The sequence below is a fragment of the Camelus bactrianus genome, chromosome 6 (genome assembly GCF_048773025.1).
Source record: "Camelus bactrianus isolate YW-2024 breed Bactrian camel chromosome 6, ASM4877302v1, whole genome shotgun sequence".
NCBI lineage: Eukaryota > Metazoa > Chordata > Mammalia > Artiodactyla > Camelidae > Camelus > Camelus bactrianus.
The window spans coordinates 10,556,929-10,575,300 of NC_133544.1; the positions used below are offsets into that span (position 1 = coordinate 10,556,929).

The following is an 18,372-nucleotide window of genomic DNA, read 5'->3' on the forward strand; positions in this document are numbered from 1 at the left end:
AGCAGCAGTCTTCAGTAACCTTCCTGTGTTCACTGCTATCCTCTGGTTGTTTGCTGTATTCAGGGGCCCTGTGGCTGCCAGCATCCCTAGGCAGGGCTTGTGGCTTGGGGGGTCCATTCCTTTGTTCCCCAGCCAGCCCAGAGCTGGATGGAGAAGCCCAGCCAACATTTGATGGCATTCAGATGGGGACTCTGCGCTCCTGTGGTCGGAAGCTCAGCACAGCAGTGGGGCAGAGACCCCGCCCTCAACCACTGTGCTCAGAGAACCCTTCTCTTGGTCTTGAATTCCAGCCCTCGGGCCAGGAGGGAGCTTTCAGTTGTAAGGGAGTGTTAGCAGCAGGATCTGGGTGGATGGAGATGTTTAATCTTACCTGGAATGCAACCTTTAAAAGAGTGTCAACATCCCAGCAGCAGGCCCAGGACACACACTTGTGCAGTTATTTTAAGTGCTTATGGTACCTTGAGAATAGGTGCTAAAAACAACTCAGACCTGCTTGGGTGGGCTTCTCCCTCCCGCAGTGGGGAAGTGTCGGCACAGGGGTTCCTGTCTCCCTTCTTGCTGTAATTTACCTTGCTCCTTGGGCTGATGTTAAAATGACTTTGCATTCTTGGGAATAAGAAACTGCTGTGAAGAGAACTGACTGAGTCATTAGCCCTGAGGCAGGCTGACTGACAGCTCTGCGGGGTTGTGTTTGTGTGTGTGGGGTGCTGGAACCAGCCCTTCCTGATGCCCCTGTGGGTCTTCTGCTTCTAGTAACACTCTCCCCCCTGCAATTTAGGGCGCATCCCTAATTATGAGAAGGAAAAATCATAGCACCTGCAAGGGGGTAGTAAAAGACCTAAAGAGAATTTCAAGTGGAGAATTTTTATATTGAAAAGTGGCGGCTTGTCAAGTGGCATTAAGGGAATTCCAACATTTGTTTTCAGATGAAAAGTCGAGGTGATTTCCAGTGTGAAATGGTGACACTTTGGATACAGCAGAACACATTTTTGGGTAGTCCCCCCTCCCCAACCTGAAAGCTGAGGTGTGAGGTTTTAAAGTGCCTCGGTAGTGAAGGCCTTTCAGCCCTGGTGGTTCTGCTTTCTTCCTGGAGGGGCCGGGAAGGTGAGTCACTAGCTCGGCTTCTCACCCACATCCTGGGTTCATGAGGAACAGCCACTTCCAGGGACCCTGTGGGCTTGTTCTAGGTCTGAAGGAACACGCTGACTCATGCCACTGCGTCTGCTGCATGGCAGGGACCCTCTGGCTTGCCTGCCTCCTCCAGGCAGGCCACCTAGTATGGGGGAAGGTCTTCTTTAGTTACCAGAGTTGGTGACTGTCCAATTAGGGGAAGGGTTTTATTAGCTGCCCCTACCACTAAAAAAAGGACATATGGCAGCTTCCAGTTTATTTAGTTCTTTCTTGGAGCTGTCTAAATGATTCAGATGTTTGTACTGGCTTTAAAATTCTCTTCGTATGTTGCCTTTGTATTGGGCCATTTCGGTTTATGGCATTGTTAAGAGGAGGAAAATCCAAATTACGAAACCATCAGCAAGTGGACCAGGCTGCTGAGGAAGCAGACAGGCAGGGATGCTCAGGGATGGAGCCCTGGCCCCAGGAGGCTGGTACACTTATTCAGGAAGTGCTTGGGGAGCTCCTACCAGGTGAGGGGGTCTGTGGTGGGCAGGGGGCACAGAAATAAAGAACACACTCTCAGCCCTCAGGGGCTTATGGCCCAAAACTGAGCACAGAGCTGTCTTAGGTGTCCAGTGGCTCTGTGGCTAATCATTTCCGCCCAGGAAAGGGGTAGAGAGCAGCCTCTTGGTGAGTATGATGTTTGAGCTGCTCTGGATGAATGAGCAGGAGTTTGCCAAGGGAGGAAGGGCATTCCAGCAGAGGGAACAGCTCTGCAAAGGCACAGAGTTAGGTCAGGCCTGGATGTTTTTCTAGCACAGGGTTTCTCTTGGGAGAGTTTGATGAAATGAGGGACTGGTGCTACTTCCCCGGCCCCTGACGCCTTGTAGGCTGCATCTCCAAATGCCGTGTGCTAGGTGTTGTGCTAAGAATTTGGGGTGTAGGCAGAGGGCACAGCCTTGTTTTCTCAAGGACTGTTTATCAGTCAGGATAGACCTGGTTAAGCTGCGATAACAAGCATCTCTGAGAGGTTCGCAACAACAGGTTTATTTATAGCTCATTCAGGGTCCACTCTGGACCTAGGTGACTCTCCAGGGCTGGTGTCCTCCTGTGGTAGCTCAGCACTGGTCCTCTGCATCCTGGCATTTCTCATATTCTTGGCACTGTGAACAGATGATTCTTTGTTTTAGGAGCATTGTAGGGTCTCTGTCTTCTGGATGCCAGAAGCACTCCCCCTAGTTGTAACAATCAAAAATGTCTTCAAGTGCTTCGAAATGTCCCCTGGGGGCAAAAGTACCCCGATGGAGAACCACTGCTAAGCTGAAGGTCCTCTTAATGTTTTTTTTTTTCTGGTTCCCAGCCTGGCTTTATTGCCACTCAGCCAGGTTTCTTTCCAGGAGTGGGTCTGGGCTGGCTTTGGGGGCTGTCTGTGCTTCCACAGCTGCTGAGGACCAGGAGGACTGGCTGGAGGCTGGGCCACTGGCAGCTGAATGCTTCTGCTTAGAATAGACATGGGTCATTTCTGTGCGCATTTCCTTGGCCAAAGCTACATGGCCGTGCCTAACTGGAGTGTGTGTGTGTCCAGGGGGGTGCCCAGTAGGAGAAGTGCCACATTGATGGCCACCATTAATGTCCACTTTACTAGCTCTTAGCCTCATAGGGGTCAGCATTGTGGAGCCAGGCAACTTCCATATCTGTGCTCTGTTCTGGGGTGCAGGGTGCTGAGGAGGGTGGGAGCCGAGGAGGACTCCTGAGGAGCTGACCTCGAGCGTGGGTTAGGTGGAGATGCTGGCCTGGCATTTGGGGTGGTAGGGACAGCGTGTCCCTCTGCACACCCGGGTGAGAGGGGAGGCCCAGCTGCCCGTTTAGGGAGCCCTGAGTCCTCGGGAGGCATGGCGGGGGCCCTTCCCTCTGCAGGCCAGGGCGAGTGGGGTGGGGTTTGCCTGCAGGCCTCGTGGTGCTAAAGGGCCTGTTATTCTGGGCTCCTGATGTCTGGTAATTACCACGCTGTGCTACAGATGACTGGGATGCGAACGAACGGGCCTGGCTTCCCGCTTACATAATCACACATTTCCCGGCCCTGAGTGGTTTTTAGCGCTGGTGCAGGTGCAGCTTCTCTCTCTCCCTGCCCGTTGGTGGGGGGCGCCGGGTTTCCGGGTCATCCCCTCTACTTGGAATTGCTCCGAGGGGGCCTGGCCGGCCTCCCTGTGCCACTGGCTTGCCTGGCAGGCCCTTTCTGCAGCGGCTTGCCCCCACCCCCCCGCTGTGGCCATCCCTCTGCTGTGCCTGGGAGGGAGGCATGTGGCTGTGGCTTTGCATTTTGTGGGAAAGCAGTTCTTGACGAACCCCAGGGCCCCCGTTTTGGCAAACATCACTCTTCTTTGCTGCGCTGCTCTCTTGGATGCCTGGAATTCGCCCAGCTCTCACGGGACTTTCTCTCCTTGTTGGCCAGATGTACTGTCATTCTCTCTCTCCTGCTGATTCACCGTGTCCTGTGCTTCACTTGCCTGCAGCCCTTGTGTCTCATACCTGCGCTGGGAGATCCCATTGGGCTGCAAAGTTCAGACCCATTTAATGGATGTGCAACACGTCCTGTGCCGGCTGCTGGTTTTTGCTGGCCCTGCTCTGCTGTGAGGCAGGCCTGCCGGTCGTCCCAAGGTGTCCCGCGTTAACCTTCCTGATGCCGCATCCAGCAGCTGGGCCTCAGGCCTCATGTGGCCTCCCAGTGGTTTGGGCTGGTGCCTCCTGGTGGTCCTGCCTCCCAGTCTTCTGAGACCTCACTCTTTCCTGCTCCTCTTTCTTTTGGCCTCTTTGCTGGACTATTTTCTTGTCCCTTCTTAACACCAGGTCATTCAGGGTAACTTTTGTCATTTGCAGGAAGTGAGTTCCCCTGTCACTCAGCACCTGCTGTAGTTAGGCAGGACAATGGCCAGTGACAGAAACTCAGAAACTGAACGTCCAGAGAGGGCATGCTCTAGGCCGGCTGGACTGCAGCCTTGACCTCTGGCAAGAGCATGATGGCCATTTCTCCTGCTGTGGCCTCGTTCTGGAGAGTCTGGCTACACAGAGGCCATGATGTCCACTTTGTGCTGCTGACAGTCCCCCAGGACCTGTCCTGGAAAGGACCAGGGCTGGCCTGGCTCGGGTCTCACGCCCATCCCACAGCTAAGTGAGGTGCCAGGCCACGTGCCCACTTCTGGAGGGGCTGCAGCCCCCCAGTTGTTTGTTTGCCCATCAGAAACACGTGGCATGGAGGAGAGCCAGTCCCGGGAGGCAGGTGGGCAGGGCGAGCAGAAGTAACAGGCCCGCAGCCCCCGCGTGGGCCCAGCGGCCCTGCTTAGTGGGTTCCAGGATTCTCCCCACTTGCCGGGTCCCTTTGAGTCTGGTTCCATGTTCTCCTCTTGGGGACTCCCCCTGCCTCCTCTACTTGTGCCTGCCTCCAGACGGTTCCTGAATGGTCTGCTCAGCTCAGTCCTGGGCTTCTAACCTCCTGGCACCACCGCCATAAAAAAAACAGTTAACCGTCTTCCTGTGATGCACCCTCCTGTCCTCTCCTGGTGCTGGGGTGGGGCCTCGGCCCGCTGCGCCCAGACAGGGAGCATCACAGCCAGTTCTGCTTCTTTTGTGACCTTTACTCCTGTCCCTGAGACCTGGAGCGGCTTCCCCTGAACGAACAAGCCGTGCCCCTCCCTGGACACATATGGTCCCGCTGCTTCTCAATCAACAGGGGTTGCTCCTTGTGGATGAGCAGCTGTTCCACACCTGAGGACACCTCCTCCTGGGAGCTCGAGGAGCGTCGAATCCCTCCCAGGCCCTGCCCTTCACCTCCTGAACCAGAGTCTTCAGGGCCCAGCCTTGAATTAGTACTTTTGACGAGCTCCAGGGATGATTCTCAGTCATCCCTCCTGGCGTTTGCGACCCATGATCCACGGGGTAAAGGCCAGGCTGGAACACTCTGGGCCCCCGGGGCATGCCCAGCTTCTGTCCATGTCTCATCGCTCCCACCTGCCCTCTCGGTGGGGCTTATGCTCCCACACCCCCAGACGTCTTTTGGAAAGCAGGACACTCATGAACTTCTCTCCAGTGTCTGTCTGTAGTTTCCCTTCAGTTTTTGTTCAAATAGCAAATGCGGCCTCCTCCCTGAAGCCTTCTTTGATTGCTCTCTCTTTTCCCCTGAAAAATTTAAATTCCCCCATATGCTCCCCTTGGATGTCTGGGGAAGGTGGCGGGTGGGGAGGGGTAGTCCCTTTGGCGAAGTGGATCCCCTCTTCATCAGATAGCCAGCTTTTGGAAAAGCAAGTTTATACTATGAGTTGTGAGGTAGACATCTGTCCAAAACTCATTAATCCAAGATTTATTTAGAAAGCAACAATTTCGGAGCCTGTATTTTCTTGAGGTGCAGGTTTTAAGTAAAATTCTTTAATTATTTAACTTTTATTGTTAACTGTTTCTGTAATTTTGGAAGTAATATCTGTGCTTATTGTAGAAAAGCTAGAAACCTCAAGAAAATAGAAAGAACCACACATCACTTTACTGCTGCAGCCACAGTTAACACCGCAGTGTGTTCCCTCCTGATCTGTTTCCCAGGTACCTGAGGACTTAAATGGGCCAAGAATCCTAAACTGGACGCTCCGATGGGTGACAGTCCAGTGGTGCCGGAATGGGTGTCATTTCAGCTCCTCTTTGAGTGGAACTGGGAAACTTTTCTAGATAGACCCCGAGTTCCTCTGTTTCACTTCATCAGTTGGTCGACTAGCCTATGCCTTGATGAGGCGTCTACCTTAGGCCAGACTCTGTGAATGCCGGCAACTATTAATTTAAAAACGTATTTTCTTAGTTTTGGGGCATGTTAGAGGCACATGGCACAAAATTCAAGAGGTGCGTGAGGGCAAGAAAGAAGTCTCCTCACCCCACCTCCTGGCCGCACTCTCCTTGCCCTTGACCAGAGGCCAGGCCACAGCTATTTTCTGGTTGTACTTTCAGATTCTCTCTGCAAGCTCGCTCTTTTTCCTGGGTGTTTTTTTTTTTTTTTTTTTTTTTGACCCAAATAACCGTGTACAGCCCACGGGGTTTGCACCTTGCACACACGGAGATAACGAATGCCTCGTGGGCGCCTGGAGCCCTTCCTCGTTCTTCCTAACTGCTGCGTAGTATTCCTTTGACCACACATGGTTCTTTAGTGGCCGCTCTTTAGGGGTTCAGGTGCTGCCGGGCTCCTGCTCTCACAGGCAGTGAGTGTGGCAGTGATCGTCCACAGCCTGAGACGCTTTGCCTGGTCGTGTGTCTGTGGGGTAGGATCCTGGAGTTGGGGTTTTCAGGAGGAGCAGTTTAATCACTCGCCGAGTTCTCTGGTTTCTCTTCCCTTCTCCCACTCCTGTCTCCCTCCCTCGTTCGTCCCCTTCTCTCGCTTCCCCTTTGGTATCATGACTCAATTTCTGAAGTTTCTGACTAGGGCCAGATTTCAGGAGCCTGCTGCTTGGGAAATGAAGGCTGTTGGTACCTTTGTTCTGCCAAAGTTCCAGATGCAGAAGGGAGCCCTGGCAGGTTGACACCTTATTTTCCTGATGGGTGGCAGTGCCGTGCGTGGGATCCCAACACAACAGGGAATGTGGTTTTCCACCTGCCTCCCCAGGCTCCCCGCTGCACCAAGGCCCTGGAGCACGGAGACCAGGCTTGCCCTTCTTGGTGCCTCCTGAGCCAGCTGTGCCGGGACCGTGTGGCCAGCCCGGCTCCAGAGCCAGCGCCCGTGCTCCTAAGGCTGCTTGACCTAAGCTTGCTGGTCAGAGCGGTGGGTGATCACTGCAGAAGTTGCTGTGAGCACTCACGGGGCCTTAGCTCCTCTTACCACACGAGTATCTGGTGTACGTGTGGGCTGATGTGCATGGAAAGGGGCGCCGAGCCCTCTTTTCTGCCAGAGACGTAGTCAATCCTGTACTTAGAGCTCCAGGTGGCAGAGAAACTGCGCTGGGTCCTGGGAGCTCAGCCCCACTTGAGGTTTTCAGTCTGTCCTCAAGATCACTTTCTTTTGTTTCTCTTATTTTATGGGTTCCATCTGTCTTCAGCGTTAGAGTCCTATTTTTGTTTTAGGAGAGACAGGGGGAAGGAGAGTGGGAGCTTCCTGGGCTGGTGTCTGATGTGGACAGATTGAAAGTGACCGCAGCTGGCTTCCTAAGGACGTGAGAGCCACACACAGGGATAATCTGGATGCCGAGAGAATTAACTTGGAGAGAAAAACCAGGTGGGACCTGGCGCCTGGCAGAAGCCCTCTCCACCTGGTGTGGGTCACGTATACACACGCCTCAGGCTGTCTCCTTCTGTCTGTCTGTCTATGTGAGATTTCCCTCTCAGCTGTTGAAGATCTCCATCCCAGAGCTGGGGCAGAGGTTGGGCAGGGTGAGGAGACACGTTGGACCTAACCTGGCTGGTTGCAGTCACTTGCCAAGTGACTGTGGCAGGTTATTGCCACCAGTGCTCCCCTGGGGCCAGGATGGTCTGGGAATGAGGCAGGGGCTCTGAGGTGTCCACGGGGCTCAGAGATGAATGATGTGGATTATGAGCTGGTTCCTGGTAATGCACTCTGTCCCCCTGCTGTGGGCTCTGGTGGCTCAGGGCTCAGCTGTGGTGTTCAGCCCGTCCCCTCATGAAGTCAGAGAAGCTGATGGATATTGGCTGCCATTCCTTCCAGAACTGCAGAGAAGATGATGGATGGCGAGGACGCTGAAAGCATCGACCACTGTGGCTTTCAGATTGGGCTCCTCGGGGCCTGGGGTCCTGTGAGGTGTTAGGGGTAGAGGGGAGGGCGGCCAGGCATGTCCCACAGTGTGACCTGGTCACCTCTTTGCTGTGTCTTGCTGTCTCACATAGTGGCCTCCTTGAGAATTCTGCTTACTGCCTGGTGGTCAGGAGGTGCTGGGGAATGCTAGTTGAAGGAGCTAAAGGACAGATGTGAGAACTGGTAGGTGTCACTTCCGCTGTGTTGTGTGGGGTGACGTGCCTGCTCACCATCGCTGAGATGTTTCCCCCAGGCTTTGTGCGTCCCCTCCCTGAGACTGTGAGCCCTGGCTGTTTTGTTGGCGTGGTCCAAGCTGGAGCTGCGCCCACGAGGGCCGTGCCCCGGGATTGGAGTGGGAGACCGCTGGCCACGAGGAAGATGAGCAGACTCCAGCCAGGTTCCTCTGGGCAGCCAGCCCGTTCTTTCAGCCCGAAGCGGGCATTGAGGACTGGCTGGGGGTTCCTAAACCTCTCCCTTGAAACTGAGGCCAGAGAGGTGCTGCCGTCCGGTCTCCTCACCATCCTGCCTTTAGCTGGCTGTAGTGAAGGTTCTGGAAGGATGCTTCCTGCCCTCTGGAGTAACCAGTGTTTTCTTTGTTTTTCTCCACAGGAAGCGAGGGATAGAAGTCGTGCAGGTGAGTACAGACCATGCCCTGGCCATTGTTCGGGTGGACGGCCTGCAGGGCTCACCTTCCCCCTCCCCGAGGAGTCTGGCGCTCGGCCCTCCCCACCTGCTCTTACTCCCCCCCCCATGGAGTGGACATGATTGCCACCCCGCAGGACGCCAGTTGGGGCTGGTGGCCCCTCGGGTTTGTGGAGTTGCTGTGCTTTGTCGGTGGAAGGAGCTGACTTGGGGAGCGGTGGGGCCCTTGGTGGGGGTGGGGGTGGGCAGGGTGAGCCAGACACCCGTGGCCCATGGTTCTGGCTGCCACCGTGGCCCTCTGGGCCTGTCCTTGGCTCTGCTGAGGGAGCTCAAGCCCCTCCGGGCTCTTCCCTGGCTGTTAGCCTTCTGCGGATGTATCTTCTCCCACTTGGACCGTCCTTGTGTTAGGCCGACATGGTGTCATCTCCTCCACCTCTCCGTCATCACCCCTTTTCTGCTCTCAGTGACCATATCTGATCTTCCCTATGGCCCTTGGCTCCTGGAGGGTGGACTGAGTCAGTGGGGCTCCTGACCCCTGTGTTGCCTCACTCTGGGTTGGACTTGGGTCAGATGCTCATTGGTGGGAGGAAGGAGGGAAGGAAGGATGGAGAGAGAAGCTTTCCCGGGGCATGGGGCTGGCTCTGTGGGCCCCAAATAGATGTCCAGGCTCGGACAGCAGCAGTAATGCCACACGGTTTGCTCTGAGAGTGGAGGGGTGGGGGACAGGTCTCAAATGGGAGCCCTCTGGTCAGCTCCATGTGTCCTGGCTGTTACGGCTCATGAGGGATGGGAAGTGGGGCATTTCCGTGTAGACATGAAGATACGCTCAGACCCTTTGTGAGGGGCAGGCCGTGACATCTGCACCAGAGGTTATGCCTGGTACCTGACGGGTACTTGTGAGACCCGAGAGTGGCCTGGTTGTGTTCACTGCCTTCCTTGCTGTCCCTGTCCAGGATGAATCTGTATGTCCATGCAGCTCGGCTGGTGGCCCTTCTCCTGGCCTGGCAGGCCTCTTCCAGCTGTAACCACAGAGGCTCACTCAGGTGGGGGCTAGATCAGGCCTGGCCCCCTGCGAGAATATCTGTGGGAGATATTCTGAGAAGCTCTCAGAGCCCTCCTTGTTAACTCCGGCCCAGTCTCCCCCCCCTAGCCGGGAGGCCCCTCCTCAGCACTGCAGGAGAGGCTCCCCACACCTGGCAGGTTCAGCAGGCGGTGGTCTCAACCCTCTGCTCCTGGGACCAGGGTGGGGGCGGTTGGTAGGGCGAGGCTGGGCATCTGTTTGGCTGCCATGGTGGAGGACTGCTGAAGTCTTCCTTCTGGCCTCCCTCATCAGAGCCTGTGGTTGAACTTGTTACTCGGAGGCTGAGGTTTGTTTTGGGAGAGGAGGTAGTTTTTGGAAGCCTCTCAGTGGCCGTGGATTTTTTCATCCTGCCTCACGTAGGCTCTGCAGAGTGGCAAGATCTGCACTGAGCTTTTTTGTGGACCTCAGTTCCTCCAGCCATCAAGAGGGGGAAGTCAGAATTCAGGAAGGGCTAAGAAGTGTGCTTTCGGGGCCAATTCTGATTGTTCAGTAGTGGGTGCCTGGAAGATTCTAAATCTGTGAGTGGCTGAGGACAGGAATTGACTGATAATGCACGCTAGGGGTCCAGGAGTGGGCAGAGGAGGTACCGTTGTATATGTGTCACTCTGGAGCTAGGTGTCTCACACCTTTCCTGCTCCAGGCTGCTTCGGCTTAGTTTTGTCCCTTAGTCCTTCTGATGGTTACCTTGGAAGCCCCCAGATCCTTTGTAGATGCCACTGTCCCCACCACCAAGGCCCAGACCCATAGTTGGAGCTAGAGTTGCAGGTTACATGTGAGGGCCGGGTGCTTCCCTGAGGTTAGCTAATCCTCTCATCAGGGTCCACGAGGAAATTTCTGTTGGGAGGCATTTTTAGAGGAGATGAATTCACATGCTCACCAACAAACACTGCTTTTAAAGGAGGAAGAAATAATGCCCTTCCACCAATACCTGATTTCTGTTCACACGAGATCCCAGACTGTAACATGGTGGGATGCCACCCCTACCGTGAGAGAGGAGGGGAGCTTCAGGATGTGAGGGACAACCCAGGGGTCAGTGTGTTCACTTTACGTGGGTTCCCGGGAGGACTCAAGCCTTTAATCTGCTTAGTCTGTGGTGGAACGGGAAACTGGAGCCATTGTTTTAGAACGTACCAGGCAGAGGAAGAGTTATAAAATCTTTCTTGGTGTGTCTGCTGTTCATTTTGGCGATGGCTTGGGGGAGGAAGTGGCAGCTAGGGCCAGAGTGAAGGCAAGCTGGATGCTTTCCACATCAGCATCTAAAAATAAAACCCACCGCGACGCCTCTCTGTTCACCTCCTCCTGGCATCCCCTAATGTTTGGAGAACTTGAAATTTCAAGATGTAGAGAAAAGGCTCTTTGCAGAAATTGGAAACCAAGCCACTTGGCTGGTTTTTCAAAGTCAGCCGAGCCTCTGTGCACCATGATCCCAGGCTGGTGGGCCATTGGATGCTGGAGTTTGGGCGCTTGCCAGTCCCTAGGTGTCAGTGATTAAAGAGGATGAGAATAAGCCTGCTGCCAGCCACCACCCAGGATTTCCTGTCTCAAATGCGCTGAAGGGCATTGCCCCATTTTGTGCAGCCACCTGGTGATGTGAGTGGTGTTTTCATGTCCATTTTAGGGATTAGGAAACTGAGGCTCAGAATGCTGTGATTTCCCTTGGGGAGTTCAGCTGGGTTTGAGTGCAGTTGGTTTGTCTCTAAAGCCCATGGCTCTTCTGATACCTGGGTCTCCTCTGCATGTTAATAGACTCTTCCATTTACTAAACTCTTCCATTTACTTTGGCTACTGTTTTAAAAAAGGATGTTGGGGCCTAGGGTCAGGAACCAAGACTGTTAAATGGTAGTGAGACCTGCAGTGTTTGTCTTGGTCATGGGAGTTGTTCTTCCTGCTACTTAATGGCAGTAGTAACACTCTTGAGTGTTAGCATTTATCGGGTACTGCTGTATACCAGGCAGTGATGCCGTTTACTTGAGGGAAGTATTTGTGTGTCACCTCTCCAATGCTGAGGGGAAGCACGTTTAAGAAAGTAAATCTTGCAGCTCCTCAGCTTCCTCATGTGCCGACCTGCTTGGGAAGGAGCTTGGAAACTCACGCTGGCCCTCCTCCCGTCTCTGCAGAGGCAGTAGTGCATGTATTGGGGGGGGCAAGACCACATGGGTTCATGTTTCTGGCCGTGTGACCTTAGGCCAGCTGCTTAACCGCTAGGTGCCTCAGGCTTCCTGTCTGTAAAATGGGGATAATAGTGGTGCCTGTCCCCTGGGATCTAGTGAGGACTGAGTTAATTTGGGTACTGTAGTTGGCACACAGGATGCTGGTCGTCTACAGAAGAACCCCACACTCATCACCCACAGGCAGATGTGAACCTGCTGGGCGCTCCCAGGGCATGCAGCCTTCCTGGGCGCCGTGTGGCTGCGTGATCCTGGGCAGGTGAGGTAGTTTCAGATCTTTGCTTGCAATAAAACTGAAAGAGGGCTTGAGTGAGTTGTCCGCTGCTCAAACATTAAAAATGAGTTTTAGTAATAAATTACTGTGATTCTTGCCATATAATTCTAAAGGAATTCAGAGAATTTGCTATGGCAAATCTCTTTGCATTCTGTCTTTTTATTTATTAGAATAGGTGCTTTCAGCCCTATAAAAATTGAAAAATGGAGATAGAATTGATAATAAACTCTGCTTTATTATAGCAGTAGGTAATAGTCATCTGTGGATACATGAAGTACTTCTAAAAATTACCATTTATTTCTTCTGAGATGTATTTCTAATAAGGTTTAATTTTTACGATTATTACTTATATACATTTGTAATATATTTCTGTTGTATCGATCAATTATGTACTAATAGTAATTATAATAGGAATTCAGTCCAGAAGAAAGATTTTGACACTAACAGCTATATGGTCAAATGAAATTGAAAAATTAAAACATTTATATACATATTATTTTTTTGTCTCGTGGTAGGATAGACTAATCAACGAAAGGCCTTCAAACATAAAATACCCTAGTGGCAGAAACATGTCTGAGGGACGTGGATTGGAAATTGGGAGTTTGAGGAGGCAGAAAGAGCGTTGCTAGCTTTCTAAATAAATGTTTAAGAAGAATCTGATTCCGTAATTTTAAGATGAATGACGTTGCATCTCAAATTGCTGTGGTATTTAGATTCCACTGGATCCATTTAAAAGAGAAACAGTAACAGTCTTATTTTGAAATGTTAATATTTACAACATGTTGGAAATTACGTCCTCTACAAGCATTTAAACTTACTTAAACTTACGTTGAGAAATTTTAGATGTCAACTTGAGAATGTGCAAATAGATACCTAGTTTTAAACATTCATTTTGGGGGGGTTGGTTTGAAGGCCACTGCTTCAGAGCATTACCCCATTTACTCCTCAGAATGAGGCTCTGGGCGGGTACCACCTTGGGGAAGGGGCAGCAGCTGGGCTCTCAGGCCATCCAGAGGCCCTGCTGGGGCTGGGCCTGTGCCTCTGCTGAGACCCAGAAGGCCTTGGCAGTGGGCTTGTCTGTAGGCCAGCTGGCCTCCCCTAACTTGGGTCTGTTAGGCCAAGTGATGCTGGATAATAAGGAACACCTGCCGTTACCTGCGTGGGTAGCCATGAGAAGCCCCAGGTGAGCCCAAATCTGGCAGGGCTGGAGGAGTGGAAGTCCTGCTCTGTGATCAGTGCAGGGGCTTAGGCGGGAGCACAAGGGGAGAGTGGGACAAGATGCCCTCCACTGTGTGTCCTGAGGGCCTACTTGGCATGACGGTAGTGGTCGCAGGTACCTGTGTGCCTCAGTTTTCTCTGTGCTGTTGTAATGAGGGTGCTGGACACACAGGCCCCCTTGACTCCTCCATTTCAGGTGTTAACAGTTGGCCTTGCTGAGCCGATGAGGTGAGTACCCCTCGTAGCCAGCAGGTGCAGATTGGGAAGACTGGGCTGTCCTTGCAGCAGTGTTCAGCAGACGTTTCCTGGGTGCCTGCTAGCTACTGGGCTGCAGGTGCTGGGGACTCACAGAGGCCAAGGCCAGATCCCTTCAGCTATCAGAAGTCTGCAGTCAGCAGCCAGAGGCCAGCGTGGGTAGGGCTTATGGGCACAGGCTATTAGGAGGGTCCTTACCCAGTCTGGTAAGTCAGGAAGGCTTCCTGGAGGAGGGCAGGGTGAGCCTGGCTAGCGGTGATGAGCCTTGTCCACTTGAGAGAGCCTGGCTGAGAGGTAGATTCAAGCCCACATCCCCGGCCAGGGCTGGACCCACTCCCTGGGCCCTTCTGCTCCCAGAACAACTAGGTGCTAAACTGAGTGCTGAGCCCAGCCCAGCCATCACTGCTCCTCCACCCAGTGAACCTTTGCGGGAAGAAAACATTCCTTGGCCGCTTGGGTCATCTGTGGCCTGGGGCTCTGCTGAGGGCCGGGCAGGACGCCTTCCCCTAGGAACATTTTCCACTCTGGCCTGATCTGTGCGGAAGGCTTGGGAGAGAAGCCTTTGAGTTCTCCGTCCCTGGACCCCATCGCCCCTTTCTAGTGCAGCCGTGAATCTAGTGGAAGAAGAGAGGACAACGTGCCTGTCGCCTTGCCTGTCTGCGGCCTCGGCATCCTCGGGGAGACGTGCTCTGCAGCCCACCCCCCGCCCCGCCGTGGTCCCTGGGTTCTCTTTCACCAGTTATTTTCAAAGCGCGGGGCGGGGGGAGGGGGCGGAGATGACTGTTAGCACAAGAGGCGTTGGAGGCTTATTTTAAAATGCAAATGAGCAAGCTGTAAGTGTGAGAAGTACAGTCGCTGATTCTAGATTCATTGTCCTCCTTCCAAATTCCTTGAGAATTCAGACATTACGAAAACCAGTCTCTGGAGCAGCCGCTGTTTCTCAAGTGGGTGAGCGAGTAAATACATTTCCCCAGCTTGCAAGAGAGTGACGGGCGGGCAGCAGGCCTCTCGTGGGGGTTTCTCCAGAGCTGTGGCCTGCTTGAGACGTTGGAGTTCTTTGTGGATACGTTTGCCCCCTTTCTGCACAAACCATTCAGGGCAGGAGGCTGGGTGGTGGATGATCAAGCAGAAAAGGAAAGACTAAGAGAGACAGACGCCGAGAGCAGGCCCCGTGCCCCTCGCTGGGCGCTGGAGTTGAAGGGGCGTGGTGACAGCGGTCCCAAGCCCATGGGCAAGCCTGGGGGGTGGGAGGGCTTGTCCGTGCTGCAGTGGGGGCTTGTGAGGACCTGGGGGCAGTGGGCAAGTGAAGGGAGGGTGGGCAGTGGGTGGGGAAGGCCTTGTAGGGAAGTTGATGGCTCTTGATACAGAATAAACCAGGCATAGGGATGGGTGGGGAGGTGAGGTATTTGAATGTCATTTCAGGCAGGGAGCACAGTGTGTACAAGGGCCCGGAGGCTGGGAAAAGGGGTCTGCTGACTGCCAGTGGAGTGGTTTGGAAGCACTGAGGCCTTGGCCGTGAGGGAGTCGGCAAGTAGCCAGTCTGGAGAGGGCAGCAGGGCCAGACCACAAGAGGGCCGAGTGAGCTGTTCACGGGGCGCTGGGCATGGGGCATCAAAGTGCTTCTCTGTGGGAGAGTGTGTGCCCCAGTTAGATGGGGAAGAGCCCACCAGGAGGGTACGTGGTGGGTGACTCGACAAAGCTGGACGGAGGGTGAAGAGCTGGGTCTTCCAGTTGGAGGCTGGGGCCTTGGCCTCACGGGGGCACTGGGGTCTGGCTGGAATGAAGGCAGCAGTGGATGGCAGGGGAGACAGTGATGCCCGGGGGGGTGGTGGTGTTGGGAGGGAGAGTGAGGGGTCAATTCTCAGACTGCAGGTGCAGCAGGAGGAGCAGCTGGGGAGGGAGTGCTGGCTCGGACAGGTGTGCTGAATGCAGGAGCGAACGTTCCGTAGCTGGACTGACTTCCTCATTTAGAGCCGAAAGGAGAGTCACGTGGCTGAGTGAGTCGTGTCCTTCTCTCCAAGGATTATAGATGCTGAATTCTCCAGTTTTAAAAAATGTATGTTCTTTAGGTAATATTTTCACATGATTCAGAGATTGTTTTTAAAAAGTACACAGTTAAAGATGTCAAATGATTAATGCCCAGCTGGGTTCCCTCTGCCACCCACACCCTCTCCAGGGTGACCCAGCTGGCCCACCTTGGTGCCTCCTGGATTTTATTTCCAGGTAGTTGGGGCCCAGGTATGGTCGGACACCTGTGAGCATTCTTCCTTCCGTCTGCTCCCTGTGCTGGGTGCTCTGGAGCCCAGTATAAGGGGCTTGGGGAATATTGGTTGCCTTGGTGTTTCTTGGGGCCCTGGCATCCTTGCAGCCAGAAGGACCCCTGGCAGGCATCTGGCCACTTCCTTGTGGGCAGAGGCTTTCTGAAGGACACCTGAGTGCGACTCTGACCCAGCCCTCCAGGGAGGGTGGACGTGGGGTTGGGAAGTGGGCTCTGCACAGAATGTTTCCATGTGGTCGTTTGGGCCCATTATTGGGATATAGACTGTTCTTGGCCGTGCTTGAGCTCCCCGTGGAACCCAGAGGGCTGGGTTTGAAGTTCCCATTAGTCTGTTTTCAGACTGTGTGTGATCTCACTTTCCTCATCTCTGAAATGGGATTGCTCTTACCACACGGGACCTGAGCCACCTTACAGAAGCTCAGGGATTGGGGGTTTGTTTTCTCTCATCCTTTGTTACGAATGGTGTGCCTTTTGTGTGTGTGGCGGGGGATACAGTATAGGTGAAACTGCTGCTTAGAAAAATACGTTGTCTAGTGTGAAGAATGTCATCTTTTTGTCCCCCCACTGAAGTAACTCTTTTGGGTGTCTAACTATTGTGGATTTTAGCTTGGTTCCTTTTCAAAAGGTTGATTTTATTTTTTAAAATTTGAAGTGCAGCTATTTTATATTTTTTCAAAACATTGAAAATTATTTTTATTTTCATTTACTTAACATATATTTGATGAATGGAGTTAGACGCATGTGTAAGCATGATCCTCAAAGTTTTTTTTTTCAATAATAATGATACGTGGGGCTGGGGAAGCGTTACATGTTGGGGTCTGATCGTTTCAAATGTTTTAAGTTACCTTTAAGAAACGATCACATTTTGGAGAACAGCGTGGGAAAATGCTCACAAGACGATGTAATGGCTGTCGACATCTACTGAATGGTTTCAGTTCTGTCAGTTTTATTTTTGTTCTTGAGCTTTTTAGGCTTGCTGTTACAAATAGAAACCATCTCCGGCGTCAGTGCAGTCCTGCATTGCTTCAGAGGGCTGCAAACCTCTGGGTTTGTTCTGGGGTTCCTGGCCTTTGACTTGCTGAGTCAATGTGAGTAAGTCCTTAATACAGAAAGCAGTCGGCCAGGGAAGCTGGGCACCAGGGTGCTTGGGTGTGTTCTGCAGGAGCCAGGCCCCTCCACTCCATTCCACTGAGTCGGGGCTCCATCTCCTGGCCCCCTCCACCATTGGTTGGCCCTCCAACTTTTGGTGGCCTCACTGGGGTACAGCAAGTAGGCACTTCACACAAAAGGAAAGAGAGGAAAGGAGGAATGTGGAGAAATAAAAAGGCATAAAAAGGGCAATGGAAAGAGCCAAAAGCAAAGATTCCAAAAGTAGCCACCTGTTTTGAGATTCTTCTGGGGTGAAGTTGTCTAGAACATTGCTACTCAGTGTGGTCAGCCAGCCATCGCCATCGCCTGGAAACTGGTTAGAGTCCAGCCCAGAGCTGCTGGGTCCACATCCCCAGGTGAGCTGGGTGCACTTTACAGTTGCAGAAGCTCCAGTGCGAACGGTTGGTGCCCACTTGAGTTGGGGAGGGGGTACCTCCTGGGGCTGAGACTCTGAATGAGATGGCAAATTGATGAGAAGGCCCAGGGTGCACAGCTGGCACTGGGAAAGCAGGAGTGGGGCGGGCATCGTCTGCTGCCCAGTTTCACGGACTATGAAGCTTCCTTGAATCTCTCGGTGGCAAAGAAGCTGGCATCTCCTTCTCCAGCCCCTCCCCGCTCTCATGTTTCTATTTGTGCTGTTAGACCTGTTCAGATGTCACCTTCTGGTGACAGCTTCCCTGCTTCCCCAGCAGACCCCTCCTCCCCCGGCGCTGCCTGTGGACACGTCCTCCTGGGCCAGAACTCTCCCATCTCTAGGGAGTGCAGCACCCAGCCCTGTGTGCGCTCTGTGTTTGCTGGGTGAGTGAGTGAGGTACTGAGCTGAGAACTTTCCATTATGGGAAACGCACAGATTAGCGGAGTGGAAAGTGGTTCTTGTCATTTTATTTTGGGGGGAAGGTAATTAGGTTTGCTCATTTATTTATTTATAATGGAGGTACTGGGGATTGAACCCAAGATCTTGTGCATTCTAAGCATGCACTCTACCACTGAACTATACCCTCCTCCTGGGAGCAGAGTATAATACATCCTGTGTACCCGTCACTCAGCTTGGTGTGCATGGACACGTGGCCAGTGTCACTTCCTGGAGACCTTGTTCCCCACTGAACGGTCTGAGGCCAGTCTCACCGTTCTGTCTGTTCATCCATAAATGTGTTACTACATGTCTCTGCAAGGTAAGGACTGTTCCTCATTCCTGCCTGTGAATGACCCACCCAGAATTTGGGTTAGGGTGCTGCCAGGTGATGGACCCCATCTCCTGGGTCCACCGTCTGCATTGTGGCAGTTCCTGGCCTCTGGGAGGTGAGAGACGGGTGACACTGTCTTCCTGCCAACCTCTGGGCCTTGGGTGGCTGTTAGAGACCCGGGACATGTTTGAGTTGATTGGGCACTGAGGAATTGTTCATATTGGTGCCCCGCTAGGGG

At 53.2% G+C, this 18,372-nt stretch overlaps 1 protein-coding gene across 1 annotated transcript in view; it reads left to right on the forward strand.

Annotated features, from left to right (window-relative positions):
• ITPK1 (inositol-tetrakisphosphate 1-kinase) overlaps positions 1-18,372 on the forward strand; it is a 146,826-nt gene that overhangs the window by 24,386 nt on the left and 104,068 nt on the right. Inside the window, exon 3 of the mRNA XM_074365107.1 lies at positions 8,495-8,519. Within this exon, the coding sequence (XP_074221208.1) occupies positions 8,495-8,519 (25 nt within the window). The remainder of the gene's footprint in view (positions 1-8,494; positions 8,520-18,372) is intronic.